Consider the following 19,333-nt stretch of genomic DNA (forward strand, 5'->3'; position numbering starts at 1 on the left):
GCGCGGGGACTCCGGGGGGAGGGGGGAGGGAGCCGCTCAGAGGGTGCCCGGGCGCCGGCCGCGGCTTGGAAGGGTCTCCCCGGCCTGGCCCTGAGCAGCTCCGCCGCGGACTCCGGCAGGCTTCGGGAGAGGACTCGGGGCTCCCGGCCCGACCCGATCGGACTTGAGAAGGTGACCGCCCTGCTTTCCCTCGCGCCTTCCCGCCTCCTGCCCCCGACTTAACTTTTTGTCTCCGCTCGCCCGCGGCTCCCCCCCGCAGACCGACTCGCCGCTGTGCTGGCCGCCGGGGCATGGGCCCCCCAACTAGGCTCCCGGAGGCCCCGAGGCGCCGCAAGATGTGAGAGGCCCGCGTCGGGCACAGCCAGAGCTCGGGGAAGCGGCGCCGCGTAGCCCCCAGCCTCTCCGCGCCCGGGCGAGGTGGCGGTGCGCGCTGCGCCCCCGGGGTGCTGAGCGTCGGGGAGCGCCCGAGCCGGGGCCGAGAGGAGTAGCTGGCCGGAGACCGGGCTGTCATGCCCTATTGATCCCCCGCCCCCTGCCAAGTATGTTTGGGCTGGACCAATTCGAGCCCCAGATCAACAGCAGGAACGCTGGCCAGGGCGAGAGGAACTTTAGCGAGGCCGGAATCAGCATGAACGCCCACTTTAAGGCCCCGGCTTTCCACGCGGGGGGACCCCCCGGGCCCCGTGGACCCCGCCATGAGCGCGCTGGGCGAGCCCCCCATCTTGGGCATGAACATGGAGCCCTACGGCTTCCACGCGCGCGGCCACTCGGAGTTGCACGCCGGGGGGCTGCAGGCGCAGCCGGTGCACGGCTTCTTCGGGGGCCAGCAGCCGCACCACGGCCACCCGGGAGGCCACCACCCCCACCAGCATCACCCCCACTTCGGGGGCAACTTTGGCGGCCCGGATCCGGGCGCCTCGTGCCTGCACGGGGGTCGGCTGCTCGGCTACGGCGGCGGCGCGGCCGGCGGCCTGGGCAACCAGCCGCCCTTTGCCGAGGGTTACGAGCACATGGCGGAGAGCCAGGGGCCCGAGAGCTTCGGCCCGCAGCGGCCCGGGAACCTGCCGGACTTCCACAGCTCGGGCGCCTCGGGCCACGCCGTGCCCGCGCCCTGCCTGCCGCTGGACCAGAGCCCCAACCGGGCCGCCTCCTTCCACGGCCTGCCCGCTTCCAGTGGCTCCGATTCCCACGGCCTGGAGCCCCGCCGGGTGGCCAACCAAGGGGCCGTGGACTCGCTGGAATACAATTACCCGGGCGACGCGCCCTCGGGACACTTCGACCTGTTCTCGCCCTCCGAGACCGAGGGGCCGCTGCCTCACTACGCGGGGGGCCGCCAGGTTCCCGGGGGCGCTTTCCCGGGCGCCCCGGCGATGCCCAGGGCCGCGGGCATGGTGGGCTTGTCCAAAATGCACGCGCAGCAGCAGCAGCAGCAGCAACAGCAGCAGCAGCAGCAGCAGCACGGGGTGTTCTTCGAGAGGTTCGGTGGGGCCCGCAAGATGCCAGTGGGCCTGGAGCCCGGGGTCGGCTCCCGGCACCCGCTCCTGCAGCCCCCGCAGCCGGCCCCGCCGCCGCCGCAGCAGCCGCCGCCGCCGCCGCAGCCGCAGCCGCCGCCGCCGCCGCAGCAGCCGCCGCCGCCGCCGCCGCCGGGGCTTCTGGTTCGGCAGAACTCGTGCCCGCCCGCGCTCCCGCGGCCCCAGCAGGGCGAGGCGGGCACGCCCAGCGGCGGCCTGCCGGACGGGGGCCCCATGCTGCCCAGCCAGCACGCGCAGTTCGAGTACCCCATCCACCGGCTGGAGAACCGGAGCATGCACCCGTATTCCGAGCCCGTGTTCAACATGCAGCACCCCCCGCCGCAGCAGGCGCCCAACCAGCGGCTGCAGCACTTCGACGCGCCCCCCTACATGAACGTGGCCAAGAGGCCGCGCTTTGACTTCCCCGGCGGCGGCGGCGGCGGCGGCGGCGGCGGCGGGGGCGGCGGCGGCGGCGGCGGCGGCGCGGGCGTGGACCGCTGCGCCTCGTGGAACGGCAGCATGCACAACGGAGCCCTGGACAACCACCTCTCGCCCTCGGCCTACTCGGGCCTGCCCGGCGAGTTCACGCCGCCCGTGCCCGACAGCTTCCCCTCGGGGCCACCCCTGCAGCACCAGGCCCCGGAGCACCCATCCCTGCAGCAGCAGCATCAGCAGCAGCAGCATCAGCAGCAGCAGCAGCAGCATCAGCAGCAGCATCAGCAACAGCATCAGCAGCAGCAGCAGCAGCAGCGCCAGAACGCGGCCCTCATGATCAAGCAGATGGCGTCGCGCACCCAGCAGCAGCGGCTGCGCCAGCCCAGCCTGGCCCAGCTCGGCCACCCCGGGGACGTGGGCCAGGGCGGCCTGGTGCACGGCGGCCCGGTGGGCGGCTTGGCCCAGCCGAACTTCGAGCGCGAAAACGGCGGCGCGGGCGCGGCGCGCCTGGGCGCCTTCGAGCCGCAGGCGCCGCACCTGGCGCAGGAGAGCGCGTGGTTCCCGGGCCCGCACCCGCCGCCCGGCGACCTGCTGCCCCGCCGGCTGGGCGGCTCGGGGTTGCCCCCGGACTGCGGCCCGCACGACCCGGGCCTGGCGCCGCCCCCTCCGCCGCCCGGGGGCTCCGGGGTGCTGTTCCGGGGCCCTCTGCAGGAGCCGCTGCGGCTGCCCGGGGAGGGCCACGTGCCCGCCTTGCACTCCCCGGGCCTGCAGTTCGGGGGCGGCCTCGGGGGGCTGGGCCAGCTGCAGTCGCCCGGGGCCGGGGTGGGGCTGCCCAGCGCGCCCTCCGAGCGCCGGCCCCCGCCGCCCGATTTCGCGGCGCCCGCCCTGGGGGGCCAGCCCGGGTTCCCGTTCGGCGCCGCCAGCCGGCAGGCCACGCCGCACAGCGGCCCCGGCGTGAACTCGCCCCCGGGCGCGGGCGGGGCGGGCGGCGGCGCGGGCGGCGGCGCGGGGGGCGCGGGGCCCGCGGGGGGCGCGGGGGGCGCCTACCCGCCGGGGCAGCCCGACTTCCAGCCGGGCCAGCGCGCCTCGGCCAGCAAGCTGGGCGCGCTCTCGCTCGGCTCCTTCAGCAAGCCCAGCTCCAAGGACAACCTGTTCGGCCAGAGCTGCCTGGCCGCGCTGTCCACCGCCTGCCAGAACATGATCGCCAGCCTGGGCGCCCCGAACCTCAACGTGACCTTCAACAAGAAGACCCCGCCTGAGGGCAAGAGGAAACTGAGTCAGAACGAGGCGGACGGCGGCGGCGCGGCCGCGGCCGGCACCCCGGGCTCGGATTACTTCCCCGGGGGGCCTGCCCTGGGCGCGCCCGGGCCCGGGGGCCCTCCGGGGAGCGCGAGCGGCGGCTCCAAGGCCTCGGGGCCGCCCAACCCGCCCCCCCCGGGGGACGGCACCAGCCTCTCCCCCAACTACACCCTCGAGTCCACGTCGGGGAACGACGGCAAGCCGGTCCCCGGGGGCGGCGGGCGCGGCCGGGGCCGCAGAAAAAGGGACAGTGGCCACGTGAGCCCGGGGACCTTCTTCGACAAGTACTCGACGGCGCCGGACAGCGGGGGCGCGCCGGGGGTGAGCCCCGGGCAGCCGCCCCCGCAGGCGCCCCCGCAGGCGCCGCCGCCGCCGCCGCAGGCGGGGCCGGGCGTGGCCGTCGGGGCCGGCGAGGCCCGGGGGGCGCCGACGCCCCACGAGAAGGCGCTGACGTCGCCGCCGTCGTGGGGCAAGGGGGCCGAGCTGCTCCTGGGGGGACCCGCCGGACCTCATGGCGTCCCTGGAAGGGGGCGCCAAGTCGGACCGTAGTTCGCCGCACGTGGGCGAGTTCGCCCCGGACGAGGGGAGCACCAGCTACGCCAACGAGGACGAGGTGTCGTCCAGCTCCGACAACGCCCCGGCGCTGGCCAAGGCCGGCCGCAGCCCCCTGGTGACGGGCTCGCCCAAGCTGGCGCCCCGAGGCGCGGGCGCGGGGGAGCTCGGACCCAAGGCGCCCGCGCCCGCGCTCGGCCTGGCCGGCCTGTCTACCTCTACCTCCACCCCGGACAGCTACGGCGGCGGCGGCGGCGGGGCGCACCCCGCCACCCCGGGCCTGGAGCAGGTCCGGACCCCGAGCAGCGGCGCCCCCGAGGAGATCCACCCCCTGGAGATCCTCCAGGCCCAGATCCAGCTGCAGCGGCAGCAGTTCAGCATCTCCGAGGACCAGCCCCTGGGGCTCAAGGCGGCCAAGAAAGGGGACTGCGCCGTCGGGGCGGCGGGCGCGCAGGTGGGCGACGGCGAGCTGGGCAGCTGCTGCTCCGAGGCCGTCAAGAGCGCCATGAGCACCATCGACCTGGACTCGCTGATGGCCGAGCACAGCGCCACCTGGTACATGCCCGCAGACAAGGCCCTGGTGGACGGCGGCGGCGCGGACGACGACAAGACGCTGGCGCCCTGGGAGAAGGCCAAGCCCCAGAACCCCAACAGCAAAGAAGGTAGCCGCGGCCGGGCCCCTGCCCCCCTGCCCGCTGGGGGGACCCTCCGCCCCGGGGTCTGCGGGCAGATCCCTCTCCCCACCCCACCCCCCTGCCCCGGCCTGGTAGGTGGCAGGGACTCCCCCAGCCCAGGCTCAAGCACTCGCAGTCTTTGGGGGCGGGGTGTGTGTGCGTGGGGGGGGGGGGCATCATTGCCGGCTCCTTGCTCTCCTCTCTGCCCCTCTCAAGTTTTAGCTGACCTGTTGGACGTTCTGAGGACTGGGCTCCCCTTTTCTTTCAAGCTCCAGCCCCTCCTCATCCTGACTATTTCGGTGGCTCCCACGTTTTTAGGAGTCATGTGCCTCGGTTTCCCCCACTTTCCTGCTAGGGTACCTGTGTCAGTGCCTACCCCACCTCCTTCACCCCGCTGCCCTAGTTCACCAGCCTCCAGCTTGAGTTTCCTGTCCGTGCCAGAGCTAGCTTTTTTTCTTTTTTTTTGGAGGGGGTGTGGTGGGGAGAAGTTATCAGCTCTGGTGTCTGCCTAATTTGACATTTGTTCCTAATGAATAGGTGTTTTGTCTCTTCTTAACTATTAGAGCTTCCTTGGAAACCTGCAGACCCGTGGGGGGTTTGCCGAAGGCAGACGAGTTGGCACTTTCCTTTTTCCGGGGTGCATCGCCTTGACGTGGGGTGGGGTGGGGTGGGGGTCATGCTGTGTGGCTGGGACGGGGTCCGCTGGGCGCGGGGGTCAGCCAGAGCAGGCAGCCCGGGTAGGGGTGGTGACGGGGGACAGGGACTGAATGAACACAAAGGACCCGCGTTGTCAGTATCTCGCCTGGCTTGGGTGACAGATGTTGCGTCCCAGTTAGGGTTTTTATATTCTAAGCTGCTGACCCTTCTCTGGGTGGGACAGGTGGGGGTTAGGAAAATGCAGGACTCTGCCCAGCCGGACTAGGAAGTTTGTTGTTGAACCTACAGAGGAATGAATCAGTGGCTGTTGGGTTGTATTGTAACAGGCCTGTGTGAGAATGGGACCTTAAAATGAGGTGACAATCTTCTCCGCCTTCTCTCACCCCCACTCCTTCTAACCCCTTTCTTGGGCAGCACCCATCCCTGAATCCCCTTCTTGATCTCCCTGGAGAGAGCATGAGTCTGAAGCCAGTGGTTGGCGAATTTACCTCGTCTTGGGGGAAAAAAAATGTGTCTCTGATGCTTCTTCTCTGAGAGTTCCTTTTTCCCTAGCCCAGTTCACATCCGGTCATCTCTTAAGCCTGGGTTTAAGTGAGGTGAGGGTCGGGTGTAGGAGATGAGGATGGGGTAGGGCAGGGTGAAGGGAGGAGGAGGGGAGCAGGGAAGGGTGGCCGGCTGGAGCTGGGTGGCTCGGGGGCCCTCCTGGGCCGCCTTCCCCCTGCTCCGGGTGATCCAGTTCAGAAATGCAGCCCGGCTGCCTGTTTCTCTCTTTGTTCCTCCCCTGCCCGGCCAGGCCAGCCAGCCGCTGTCTCATTTGAGGCCGGGTATTCAGCATGCACTACGCTGCTGTGGCCAGAAGCCTTCGAGCCTCTCCAGGCTTCTGGCCGGCAAAGCCGTAAATAGGTTAGTTTGGGACCCTGTGTTTCCTTCTGCTCCCCCCCAACCCCCCGCCTCCACCCACCCACCCCCATGTCCCTTCTTTTAAAAATGGACTTGGACACAGGGTCTTGCCTGCTCACCCCCCTTCCTTTTATTTTCTTGTACACAACATCTCCAGTCCGCCGATCGATAGCTGGTTAGCACAAATCCCAGCCCCTGTCACTTCTACCTGCCCGGGTCCCAGAGGCCCGTCCCTGACGCCCCCTGTCTCTCCTCTGTGCCCACCCCCTGCACTCCTGGTAAATGAAGGATTCACCGGTCAAGTGGGGTGGAAAAGTTTTTTTTTTTTAAACCCACCCCCAGGCCGCTAGTAAGAATTCATAAAGAAAAACCGGGAGTCCATTGCCCACCAGCCAAGATGAGGTGTGGAAGTGTTTTGTTTTTCTTTTTTCTTTTTTCCTGGGATTTTCTTTGAACTGTGAGGATCTACTCTCAGTCTAACTCATCCATCTGTACAGGGATGGGGCAAAAAAAAGACGCGGGGAGGGAAGGAAGAAGTGTCATTCAAGAAGTGTTTGGTGTGGTGGGTTTCCCCAGCCCAGTCAGGTAGATGAGAGGGAACATACTTTGGGGAAACCGGTTTTCTGTCCCTTTGGGGTTGGTCCCCCTAGAGAGGAAAAGGGAGCAGCTTCTGGGGGGGCTCTGCTGGGGGACACCCACTTCACCTCCTTTGTTTTCCTCCCTGTGATGGGGAGGACAGTTTCCAAGATAAAGCTCCGAACTGAGGTCACTTGGGCCGCTTTGGAGGGGTGCCTGCCTGAAGCTGCCCCCCTTCCTGCCAGGAACAAACTTTTCCTTTGGCTGACACCCTCCCCGCTCCTTCCTACTGAGGAAGCGGGCACTGAGACCGTCTCTGACAGGCCCCTGAGTCCTCCAGCTGAAAGCAGAGTGAGGGATGCCTCTTTGACAGAGAGCAGGAGAAACCGTTTTTCAACTGTTCTGCTTTCCTTAAGCACATCCCTGTAGGCCGGGGGTGGGGGTGGGGCGGGTGTCCAGCGGTGTCAAATACTGACCTCCTTGCTGGGGTCCCAGCCCCAGCCAGTGTGTTTTCCTCCCCTCCACATCCCCACCCCTCTGCCCTTCCTCTCTGAAGCCCGTTCTTTTTTTTTTTAAATGATATTTTATTTTGTCACGCTGTAAAGCACGCCAGTACTAATGTGATTAAATATTAACACCGTTTCTGAAATTCTGCGCTCCGATGACAAAATACTAGTCGGTATTTAACAAAATGATCCGTGCTCGGATTGGAGAGAAGGAATAAGTCTTTAGAATGGCGCGAGCAGAGCAGACCCGGGGACGTGCATGGATTGTCTTATGGTCTGGAGGTGGCCTTTGGGGGGAAGAGAGACAGCTAGTTGCAGAGCTGAGGAAGTCTAGGCCAGAATCGCAGGTTTTGACCATAAAGTGTGTGTGTGTGTGTGTGTGTGTGTGTGTGTGTGTGTGCGTGTGTGTGTGTTTTCCCGACTTCTTAATCCATCCAACAACTTTTCGAGAATGAAACTGGGCATCTCCTTATGAGGCTCTGTTTGCACAAAACTGGGTGGTTTGACAAAGAGGGGGGAACCCCCCTACCCCCACCCAAGTTTGGGCCTATTCAGACATCTATGAAGTCTAGGATTACGTACATTTGAGATTCGTTTTCTAAAATCTGTCCACCTGTCTTTGTAATGGGTGGGCGACCGTGGGGGCATTGAAAAAACAGCTAGAGGAGAAATCAATAATTGATGGAAAAGAAAGAATCTTAGGTCAGGAAAACTACCTCCCCGGCCTCCTGCCCAACCTCTTTCTGCCTCTTAAAATTTTCAAAACTTGGGTTCAAAACTTGTAATACTTCTATCCATGCTCAACTTCCATTCCAGTGTGAGCTCTCTCTCTCTCTCTCTCTCTCTCTCTCTCTCTCTCTCTCTCTCTCTCTCCTTCTCTTTCTGTCTAGAGTACTCTACAGACAGGCTTTCATGCATGGAGAGCGTTTCCTTATACCGGAGCTGGGCGTGCACTGCTGCCTTTTGGTGGGGGGTGGTGATGGTGGAGTCAGCTTATTTGCCTACAGAGATGTGGGAGAAATTTTCGGAACTTCATGCTTCTCTTAGCTTTCGGAAGGCAGGAAAAACAGAACTGAGTATTACTAAGCATGCGGGATTCGGGGCAGTGCATGTCTAGAGAGGAGGGGGCAGGCCCGGAGGTTGGGGAGGGGGCTCTGAATGTTTGCGGGAGTTGTTTCTCCTACTCCCTGCTCCCTGCTCCCAGAGAGCATTTTTGAAGGCACTCTCAAAACCTGATGGGTTGAAAGCAAGGCCCCAGGCACTCCTGGTTCCCAGCGAAATCACCCAGCTAGGCAGGGCTGCATGCCTTAATGTGACTTTTTGCAATCTCCCCCCGTGTAACCCAAAACTTCGCAGGTGTTAATCAGGAGAAATGTAAACAGATAGGAGTCTAGGATGCACTACTACTGTTCTTTGGTGCTTGTTGAATATTTCATGGCTGTCATAAACCTGTCTGCTTCGCCCGCCTCCCGACAGAAAACCCCAGCCCTGCACCCATTTGCAATTATACATTTCCACTAAATATTAATAAAGGACCGGGATGTTTCGGGGGCTGAAGCTTATTGCTGTTGAACTTGTCCTGCTTTCTGACACGCAGTTCCATTTGATTTTATTTCTCCTCCCGGACTCCTTTGGCTTTCAGTGGCCCGTCTTCTCAGCACTTCTCTCTTCTTCCATTCAGCGTGTGGATGGAAGGGTTTGCCTCCAGGAGAGCTTTCTCCCACGTACCCCCATTTAGATTTCTCACCGGCCCCTGTGGGTCGACTGGCAGTCAGAGATGGTTGAAATATGCTTCTCTTTCGTGGAGGTTTCTAGAAAAAGGAAAACTAAGAGCGAAGAGGGTTAGTTCATCTGATTTCTCTTTCTGGCGTTCAAATTCTAGGATTCCTGATGTGATTTTGTTTGCCTGACAGAGGTATGTAAAATCCACCAAGAATCCTAATAGGTTCAGAAAATAGAGTTGCCCTCCACCCAGAAGTTATGGGTCCTCCCTCTGCTGATGGGAAACCCACGTCTTCCACAAACAGGCAGGAGACCCAGGTAAAAATGGAGGAGGGGGAATTCTTTCTCCTCCCTGGAACCCACTGGCGTGTCCCCTCGAGGGTCCTTGGGCTCGCCTGACCCCCTCCCTCCTGGAAGACTTAGCAAAATCACCCCGACCTTTCTCTCCACGTGAGTGACACAGGGGTCCCTTCTTGGCCACGGGGCACAACTTTTGCCGACACATCCAGGAGGGGCCTCTTAGGCAACAATTTCCTGTTTCCCTCTGTTGGGGTGGGTTTAGAGGTTACAGGCTGGAAGCCCCAGGGAATAGGATCAGATGGCTGGGCCGTGGGTGACAATCAGCAAACCTCTTGGGGGTTCAGGGCAAGAGAGAACCCCCCATCCTCCCAGCTCAGAGAGGGGGATGTAATCTTGGGGGGGCCCTGTCACTAGTTGGGGGGGCCTGTTACTTTTCTCCAAGCTCCTTGCCCGCTCTTGGATATTCCATCCCGTCTTCATCCCGGGAGAGCTGGGCTACAGCATCCCGACGGCAGAGAACGTTCTGTCATGCCGTGCATGGCGTCTGCTTCCGACAGCATCTGAGTTCAGGCGCGTCTTGGCCAGGCAGGTCTGAGCGGGGGCTTGGATTGCGTGTGGTGGGGATGTTGGTACAGACGCGAGCGCGTGACAGAGCGACACGGGCCGGGGCGATGTGCAAGTCTCTTCGCCGTCGTGAGACATGTTGGGGGCCACACGAAGTGGCGGTGGGGGGAAGAGTTGGAGTGAGGTGGGGGTCCCCAGGGGGATCTGTCTAGAGCACAGAGGCAAGGGCAGGGCGGGGGAAAGCAGGATTGCGGGTCCTTTGGCGTGGGACGGGACCCCTCTGCCTCCCCCGGGCCCCTCCCCAGCACAAACACGTCTGCGTGGTCAAGTGGATTTCTATTACATCACCCAGAGAGGCGTCCAGTTTTGCTCTTCGTCTGCTGGCCAGGGAGGGGGGCCGGGGAGGGGAATGACGCTGAGTGTTCCCTCTCGCTGGCCTCAGCCGACAGCTTCTGCCTCTGTAAGGGACGGAATGAGTGCGAGGCCTAAAAATAGAGGGAGGATTTTGAAGCTTCTCCTGACGGCTGAAAGCTCAGCCGCACGGGCCTCTGGGCCAGGGGTGACTTTGATCTGGAGTATTCCGGCCGCAGACAGACACGCACGCCGCCCCTGGCCGAAGTCTGGGCTGTGGGCTGTGCGTGCGTGCGTGGCGGTGCCTCGCCGGCTGCGTTCAGCCATCAGGAGAGGGGTCTTTGAATCAGTGACCCCCCATCCCTGCCACTTTACCCCTTTCCGCATCCGATCCCTCCCAGTTGTGGGAAGCCGTCTCTGCTTTTCATGTATGGAAATTCCTCGCCTTCATTTTCATCTGGGGGGACCCACCGTAGTGGCCGTGGGGATTAGCCACAGCCTGGCCCTTGGGGACCCTCTATCCAAATGCACAACAGCTTAGCTGGCCGTCTCCGACTCAGGGGCTTCTTGACCCCCCCCCCCCCCCAATTCAAAACCAAACCAAACCAAACCAAACCCTTCAGACACGGCCACTGGGGAGTCCCTCCACCAAGGAAGAGCTGGCTCTTGGATTCAGGTGTTCTGCCCAAGGGGTCACCCAGGGCAGAGATGACCCTAATCAGTTTGTCTTCTTTGGACGGTGATTCTCCCACAAGGCAGGAACCCTCAGCCTCATCCCAGCCGGTTGCTTTGGGGTGTGAATGAGAGACACATTGTGGGTGTGCAGTTTGTGGGGGGCTGGGGCCCCCGGCCCTAAACTTCTTTTGCTTACAGTTGTGATGGAAAAGCACAGCCCAGTCTCATTTCGTGAGCAAGGCGTTTCGGGCAGGGCCTGTGCTTTGTTCCTGGCCTGCATTTTAATCAGGGCCTCTGGGGTTTGGGAAGTAAGTGGGGTGGGGGGTGGCTCTCACCTTAGGGTTTGTCCAGAGAGGACCCAAGGTGAGGAGGAGAGGGGAACTGCCCTTGGTCCCACCCCCCCCAACCCTCTCACCCTCCAGTCGGAAACCCCCGAAACCCTAGGGGGGTTTTCCACAGCTTCTGAGTTTGAACCCCATGAGTCCATGTTGGACTGACACCCCCTGTATCTACCTACTGTTGGACCCAGGGCACCCCAGGGTCTCCTTGTCCCGGTTGGCTGAGAATATTGGAAGGTTTCCCTCCCCATTGCTACTTCCCTCCGAAGCCGGGTCTGGAGTGAGAAGTTTCTAGCGATTGTGTGTGTGTGGCGTTTCGTGACTTAAACCCATCATCGCCTGGACTCAGATGCCCTTTCAATGCACAGGCGTCGCGGTGGAACCGTTTAGAGCTCTTTGCTCACGCCCGGTAACGGGCGGGGGAAAATCTGGAGGTCCCAGAGGAGTATCTTACAGGGAATAGACTTGTCCAACAAAAGGAGGGGGGGGCGGGTGCGCCCCATCAACATTCCAGCACAGACTCCCGCTGTCGTGACCAAGACAGACTTTCCTGGGGTTTGACCGTTCGAGCTCAGGGGCTCAGGAAACGGAGGCTGCCCTGTCCTCTCCAGAACTTATGATGCAAGGGCTTAATTTCCTTGCGACTTTTGACCTCTCCGTGGAAGACCTGAGTGTCCCCCCGACAAGAAGTGTGGCTCTCTTTTGTAGTTCTTTGGAAGCAGTGTGGCGTTGCTGGGCTAGACTTGGGTCTGGATGGTTCCAGGGGTGTGGAGTAGCGGTCCAGGGGCGCGGGCTCTTTGGTACAGGCATGGGGTGGGGGTGGGGGGTTTCCTGGCCAAGGCTGGCTTTGGAGAAGTTCAGCGCGTTGAAGCAGAGATGAGGTTGTGGGGGGCAGGCCTGTGCGGGCCGCATCATCACGTCTGAGGCTATTGTCCTGCCTTCTGAGAGCCTCTGAGTAACTCGCAGGGGCTGAGCCGTCAGCAGGCGTTTCTCTCTTCCAGCACCCGCTCCCAGAGGCCTCTTTGGGGTCAGCTGTAGAACCCACGGATGCATTTGAGTCTCAGGATTTAAAAATAAAAACCCTCCCTCCCTCCTCGCCATCAGGGTTGGTTTTAGTTTGAAAGTGTGTTGGGGGCCCCGAGGTTGCATTTGATCTTGAAAATTTCACTCGGAGTGAAATTTTGTGTGTGTGTGGCATTTCGTGACTTAAACTGCTTGGTGCCAGGTGAAATCTGTCTGTGGATGCATCCGGGGGGTCGGGGAGACTCTCGAAGCATCCCCCCCACCCAGTGTGCTCTTTCTGGTCATTTCGGGGGGCTTTCTGGGTTGGAGGGGTTTAATGAGGCTCACCAGCACAGGCCATTCCCCTGTGTTAGCATGCGTGCTGTCACGAACACTCTTGCTTGCCTGTGCTCTAGTTCTATCCACCTGCTGGTCTGGGGAAAGCGGGAGTGGGGGGCAGAGATGTCGACCTTTCTCGTTCTTGCGAAAGGCTGTTTTCACTCGCTCTCCGATATGGGAACGCCAGCATTGTGCCATGATTGGCAGCGACCACCAGGGATGAAGTTCTTTGGAGGAGCCCTCTGGGGCCCGAGAGGGGTGTCCCCCCCCCCAGCCGTAGCAGGAGTGGCTTGCTTTGAAACCCCCTCCCCCAAACTCGGCCTGGCCGAGAGAGGAGGCTGGGTCCACACCGAGCCCTTGGGAAACTGTTGGAAAAGTTCTTGAAAAATCATCGGCGCTCTGAAAAGTTTCTTGAAAATGTTTGGTGCCCTGAACTGGACATCCTAGACCCTGCTTTTCTGAGAGAGAGAGAGAGAGAGAGAGAGAGAGAGAGAGAGAGAGAGAGAGACAGAGACGGAGAAAGAGAGGGAGGGAGAGAGACAGAGAGAGAAGGAGGGAGGGAGGGAGGGAGGGAGAAACAGAGAGAAACAGAGAGGCAGAAAGAGAGGGAGGGAGAGAGACAGAGAGAGAGAAGGAGAGAGGGAGAGAGACCCACCAGCACCCCTTCTTCCCGGTTGGAATCCTAGGACTTTTTCCTCCCAGCTTTCGTGGCCTGCCATGACTCCAACTGTTACACAGTTGGGGTCCAGGGGACAGAAAATGGGGACTGGTGGGAGTGGCTGAGACTGGGGGTGAGTGAAGCCTAGGGCCTCCTCCTGGCAAGGTCTCATCAGGGACAAGCAGACAGAGAGGCGGAGGTCCACCGCAGCCTGTGGCCGCACTGTGGGCGTGGCAGCAATCAGAGGCCGAGCCGGGCACGGCCCGTGAGGTGTGCGTGGGCCCCTACAGGCCCTGAGTGCGTCGTTGGTTGAGTCGTGGTGAGGTGCCTGTGGCCAGCTTCCCCCTCTGCAGACCACTCTGCCCCCGTCACCCCCCTTCATCCACCACACAGGCGTGAATCACCCAGAGATGCCTGGATCTTTCCATGAAAGAGGGGGGCGGTGGGGAGTGGGACAAAGGGGTGGCTTGTCCCGGGTAACCCTGGAAAGTGATCTCCACCCAGACTCGCCTCCCTACCCCGAGCCCCTTTGGGGACAATCCTGGAGACTCGTCCAGCTGTCTAGAACCTTCCAGCCGTTCTCTCCCACATGCTTTTTGCACCCTTCTCCTTCTTCCGAAAGGCGTGGGACAGAAGTAACGGATGTGGCAAGAGGTGGGTTTCCCCGAGTTGAGATGGATGAGATATGGGAAGGCATCAGAGCCACAAGCCGTCTTTCTCCTGCCCTTCCCCGGCGGCCAGGGTCCGGCCCGCGGGAGCCCTGAGAGCTCGAGGCCCAATTGGCCCCCCTACAAATGGACCGTTTTCATTCCTTGCCACGAGACTTCGGGTGGTGGTTTCGTAGCTGAAGGAGGGAAGAGGTTCTGGAGTAAAATCTGGCATTTTCAAACAGGAGCAATTTCACGATCCTTAGCCCGTGACTATTTCTAAATTGTCTGGGTCTAAAGCTTTGGAGGCCTCTCGTTGGTTTTTCTGCTTGTGTGCATGCGTACCCAACCACCGGCCCGAGTGGGGTCTTCAAAGTCTTTAATGAGAAATTAGAAACAAAAAAAAATTTTTCTTTCCCCAAGAAGCAGTTTCTATAAAGTTTTGGGCCCATTCGATCATAAGTAGCTTATTGGTCTCTGTGTGGCCCACTTGTGCCGAATTTGTAATCCTGTTAGACCTCTGGGACAGGTGTGATTAATTGACTTGTACATTTCACTCTTGAGGGCCAGTTTCTTTAATAAGCATTTATTTTGTGCTCCGCGCGCGTGTGAAGTATTTCGCGGGGATTAGACGTGTGTGTGAGGGGGTGGGGTGTGTGTGTGTTGGGGGGGAGTGTTTGTGGATGTGCATTAAGTTTTCGCTAACGGACCTGCTCTCCTGTCATGGAATAAAGACACCCCCTCTCCCTCCCCCCAAGTCACGGCTTTTCCCCACCTCCCAGGCCTGGAGGACTGGCCCCTTCACCCATCCCTGGAGGGGAGAAAGAAGGATCGAGCCCCGATCCTTTGGGAAACTGCCTCCAGTGCGTCCCCAGCCCCGCAGGCTGCCGAGTTGCGGGCGTTCATGGGGGACCTGGTTCCCTGGAAATTTCCAGCATTGATTCTTAATGGTCTGGGAGCTGAGCCAGCCTGGGGAAGAGTTAGGAATCTTAAACTTCTTTGGGGTTCCTTCTATTCTGCAGGGTGACAAATGGTGGTGCTGGTGTGTGTGTGTCTGTGTGTGTGTGTGTCTGTGTGTGTGAGTGTGTGTGTGTGTGTGTGTGTGTGTGTGTAACTTCCAGAGACACGCAGGGTTTGATTTCCAAAGAAGGAAGAAAAAGCAGGCGTCGGTCTCGAAGCCCCGAGAAGGGGAGCGGGCTGAGCCGCGGGCGCTCTGGCCTGGCCGAGGAGCTGGGCGTGTCTCCCTGGCTGGCCGTGTGGCATCTTGACAGCACGGGGCATGTTCACGACCTTCCCAGGGTGCCCTCGGCCCCTCTGTGGACCCCTTTCAACCCTGTCTCTCTGCTTTCACGGGATGGTTTAAAATTCGACTTGAATCTTTTTTTTTGTTTTGTTTTTTTTCAAGAGAGAGACTTTGGCCCTCACCTGAGAGCAATTAAGGGGACTCCCCCTCTCACAAGCCCCCCCATTTTCTTAGTTCCTCCCACCCCCCTTTCCTACGGAGACCTGGCTCTTTCCTTTTTCTTTGTGGCCTGGCGAGCCAGCCCGAAATGAACTTGAGGTGCTGAACAAACAGGCAGTGCGAGAGATGAGGAGACAATTTCTTTTTTTATGTGGGCCCGTTAAAATCTAATGGGCGCCAGCGTCGGCCTTAAATTCGGAGAGGGTCTTTATCTAACCCCAAAGAGCAGAGTCATTTCCGGTGGTTATGACACCCCAGGCTGGGCTACTAAATCTGCCCGAAGACCGCGGAGGAGGTGGGGGGGCCGGGAGCACACCTGTTACCTAGCTCAGCTCGAACGCTGCCGTTTCTGGACCCCTGGCCTGAAGGGAAGAACAGCTCGGCTTGGGCAGGCGAACGCAGAGGCCCCCATCCTCGGTGCCCTTGCACTTCCTTAATGAATTAATTTAGCTCCCAAACATTTGGTATTAAGTAAGGAGTTATTTTGGGAATCCGAAAAGAGAAAAAAGCTGCAAGAGATTTTTCTTTCTTTTTTTTTTCTATCTTTCTTTTTTTTTTAAACTTTTTTTTGGGGGGGCGGGGATGGGGAGGAAGTATTGCATTTTGAAGTTCGTGTCGACGGGCCGCCAGGCGTACCCGCCATCGCGAGGGCAGACTGGCAAAAACAGCTGCCCTGTTCACCGCCTGTGTTTTGACTTCCCTGCCAGGGGGGTTTTTTTCCCTTTTACTCTTCCTCCTCCACTGCCTCGCACACCTCCTTCCCTCAGAAGAGAAGAGGCCGCAGCCCCCCAGCTCCACGCAGTGTGCCTGTAGCCGAGATGACTCTCACCCTTCCAGGGAGAGAAACAGGCGTTAGCGGCAAGATAGCAGCAGCATTACTCTCTAGCTGTGTGTCTGTGTTTGCTTTCACGTTTAAAAATAGTTTGTTTTCCTCTCCTGAATTTCAGCCTTTCCCTGGGAGCCTGTTTGATGGGAACCGTGTGCGCATGTGTGATTTGCGTGTGACATTGCACATCTGCACACACACACGCACACACACACACGCGCACACAGACACACACACGCACACATGCACGCAGGCATGCACGCGCGCCGTCACACCAGGCAAGTGCTTACAATCTCACAACCCAACGTAAGTTGCGATTTGACAGCTGGCGCAAGGGACCCCGGGCCCGATCGTTTGCTCTTAACTTAAACCATCTTCTGCTTTCCTCCCTCACACACGCACACTCCCCACCCTCCTCCCTCCACAATATTTATTTCTTCCTTGGAAAAAAAAAAGGAATGTGGGGCCTGTGTGCTGAGGTCCCCGTTGGAATAGATTTTCAGGGGTTATGTATTAAATGCGTCGGAGGGTGATTTCAGCCCTGAGCCCGGGCATCCTGGTACTAAATGGTCGCAGCGCCTATTATAGAGAGGCAAAGAATATTGTAAATGGCTTATGCAGAAAAACCATTTAGATAAAAATGCAATTTTCCCTTCTGCATAGAGTGCTAAGAATTAATAGCACGTTCTTTCTAAATGGGTATTTTTATATTATATTTTCCCCCTAATGAAATTCTTTTCCCAAACAGGAGTATGTTTCATTTTCAACTTTGGAGCAAAATGGATCTGTTTGGAAGTCGGCCCCAAGGAGTGGCCCAGTTTCCGGTCTGCCCCTTTCTCTTCCTCCCCAAGACTCTGCCACGAGGCTGCTTGTCACGTCTGCGAAAAGGCACAAGGTTGGCCTTCCGTGAAGTCCTGAACTCGGGCCGGAGCGACAGCAGCCTCGTGGCAGACTTTGGGGGTGACATCCGGCACCAGATGGAAACATTGAGGTGCATTCTTCTTGGCCGGAAATAGCAAGAGGGACTGACTTTGTCTGCCTGGGACATTCCACACCCCCCCCCCCCCGCCTTCTTCTTGGGCTGAGTTAGGGGGTATTGGGGGGGTTAGCGAGTGAAGTTAGCTTGTGCTCGGTTCTCACCTGGGAGGCGGACCCCATCACCAGCCCTGGCGAATGTCCCACCAGACCCCTTTGGCCTGTCTTCCTCCAGCTCCCAAGAGCAGGAGGCCCTCAGATGCCATGGACAGGGGTGGGCTCGGAGGGGGCTCTGTGCCACAGCCCACAGGGTCACTTTGGAGCCACTTTGGAGAAGCAAATTCCAGGACTTTTTTTTTTAAATTCTTGAGTCACATCCTTGAGTTAATTGTGGCTCTGAACGCAGGAATCCTGGAATCACTCAGTGCTTGGGGCACCATATGGGATGCCGGGGACGGAACCTGGGTCAGTCACGTGCAAGGCAAATGCCCTCCCCGCTGGACTGTCGCTCCGGCCCGAGTTCAGGACTTCTCGGAAGGCCAACCTTGTGCCTTTTTGCAGACGTGACAAGCAACCTCCTGGCAGTCTTGGGATGTTTTGCACCAGCACCCGTGGCCGGCTTCCCAGCCCGTCCTTCCTGGTGGACGGCCATTGCAGCTGAGCTGCTGAGACATGGAAGTGTTGGGAGTTAAAGGGTCAAAGTAGGGGGGCTTCCCCACACACCTTGCCGGTAGACCTAGGGGCAAGTTGAACTTCAGCTTTAGGGTGGGAACAAACTCCCTTTTGTGTGCTCCTTCCCCGTGACACTTTCCAGTGGCGAGATCTCTAGCTCAGAGAAGGCAAGGAACTTAGCTAAGGCCGCCCAGACTGCTGCAGAGACAGGATTGAACCCATAGCTGACCGTGGGCTCTGGCCTTCCTCCTGACCCTTCTCATCTTAGGAGCTGGTTTTAGCTGGATCAGACCAGGACCGGGGATGTCTTAAACCATGTTTCCAAACCTCGGGTAGAAAGTTCCAGACCTTGCCTTCCCTGTCGCTGTACTAGTCCCTCTCCTTGGACGTTCAGTCATTCCGGGTCTCAGCTTCGGTGCCCCCTGGCCCCCTCCAGGGCAGTGGGCTGGATGTGGGCTTGGTTTCCTTGTGTCTAAAACTGGAACCATGGTGGCGGGCGCAGGGTGTGGTTGAGAGCTCGGCCACTGGGCCTTGTTCCACCGGCAGCAGCCTCACTTCCTGTCGGTGTGACCTTGGGCTGGTCACTTCCCGTCTCTGTGCCTTCATTCTCCATCAGGGAGCGAGGCTGACCCTAGTTCTGCCTCCAGAGGCTGAGTGCAGTGTGCGGCCGGGAGGGAACAGCTCTCTGGAGAGTGCTCGTGGTGCCTGGAGCCCAGGGCCAGTGTCCGAGGGGTCGGTGGGGCCCTGGGGTCCCAGGGACAGGGATGAGGCCCCGGCACTCCTGGGTGGGAGCTGCGGCCAGGGGGGTCTCGGGATTCGTGCCTCGAGGGCCGCTGCTGTTCGCCCCATCGAAGGGAGGGGGCGACCCGACCGACGCCCCCTGCCCAGGGGCCTGGTGGGACTGTTGCTCAGGAAAAGCTTCTGCATCCCAGGCCAGGGCCGCCGGCCTCCTGGTGCGGGGCAGTCAGCCCTTGCGTGGGCAGCCGCGGGCTGCTACCTCCTTCGGCCTGGCAGCTCTCCCTGGGCACGGCCCCTCCTGGGATGGAATCGGTGGATAAGCGGCTCTGGCCTTGGAGCACTTTATCTGGAGCCCACAGCAGGAGCTGTGGGCAGTCTAGGAGAGGCCAGAGGGAAGGGAACCTGATGGGGCCCTGGGTGGGGGCGTCTCAGGAACCGGGCAGGCCAGGGGGAGGGAGGAGATGGAGAGAGAGGGAGAGAGAGAACAAGAGAGAAGGAGAGAGTGGGCGAGAAGACTGGAAGGAAGAGAGGAAGGGAGAGAGAGAGGAGAGTCCTGGAGGGGCCGCGGGGAGTGGGGGGGAAGAGGCAGGAGAAGGAGGGACTGAGCGAGGGGTGTGGCGCCAGGCCAGGGGGGCTTTAGGAGTCTGGCAGGTGCTTCACTTCCCTGAGCCTCAGTTTCCCTACCTGTAACCTGTAACACAGTTGTGACCTCAGTGCCTCCTCCCAGGTTTACTGTGTGTGTGTGTGTGTGTGTGTGTGTGTGTGTGTGTGTGTGATACCTTAAGTCCTGGGGCACCCGGCAGAGGCCTAAGTGGGGGTCACCAGGGCTTGGACTCAGCCATTCTCTGTTCCCGTGGGGGACTCTGGACAGACGTTGTCCCCTCCCCAACCCCAGCCTCAGATCTGCTGCAGCTTGGAGAGAGACTCGCCTCCCCCAGGGCCTGGTCACTCTCC

General features: G+C 60.3%; 1 protein-coding gene across 1 annotated transcript in view; it reads left to right on the forward strand.

Annotated features, from left to right (window-relative positions):
• Positions 1–257: 257 nt before the first annotated feature.
• Positions 258–19,333, forward strand: part of MN1 (MN1 proto-oncogene, transcriptional regulator) — a 45,557-nt gene continuing 26,481 nt past the window's right edge. Inside the window, 3 exon segments of the mRNA XM_056116456.1 lie at positions 258–670; positions 672–3,737; positions 3,739–4,459. Of these exon segments, the coding sequence (XP_055972431.1) occupies positions 542–670; positions 672–3,737; positions 3,739–4,459 (3,916 nt within the window). The 5' untranslated portion in view covers positions 258–541.

Source organism: Sorex fumeus, unplaced genomic scaffold (genome assembly GCF_029834395.1).
Source record: "Sorex fumeus unplaced genomic scaffold, SorFum_2.1 ptg000032l, whole genome shotgun sequence".
Lineage (NCBI taxonomy): Eukaryota > Metazoa > Chordata > Mammalia > Eulipotyphla > Soricidae > Sorex > Sorex fumeus.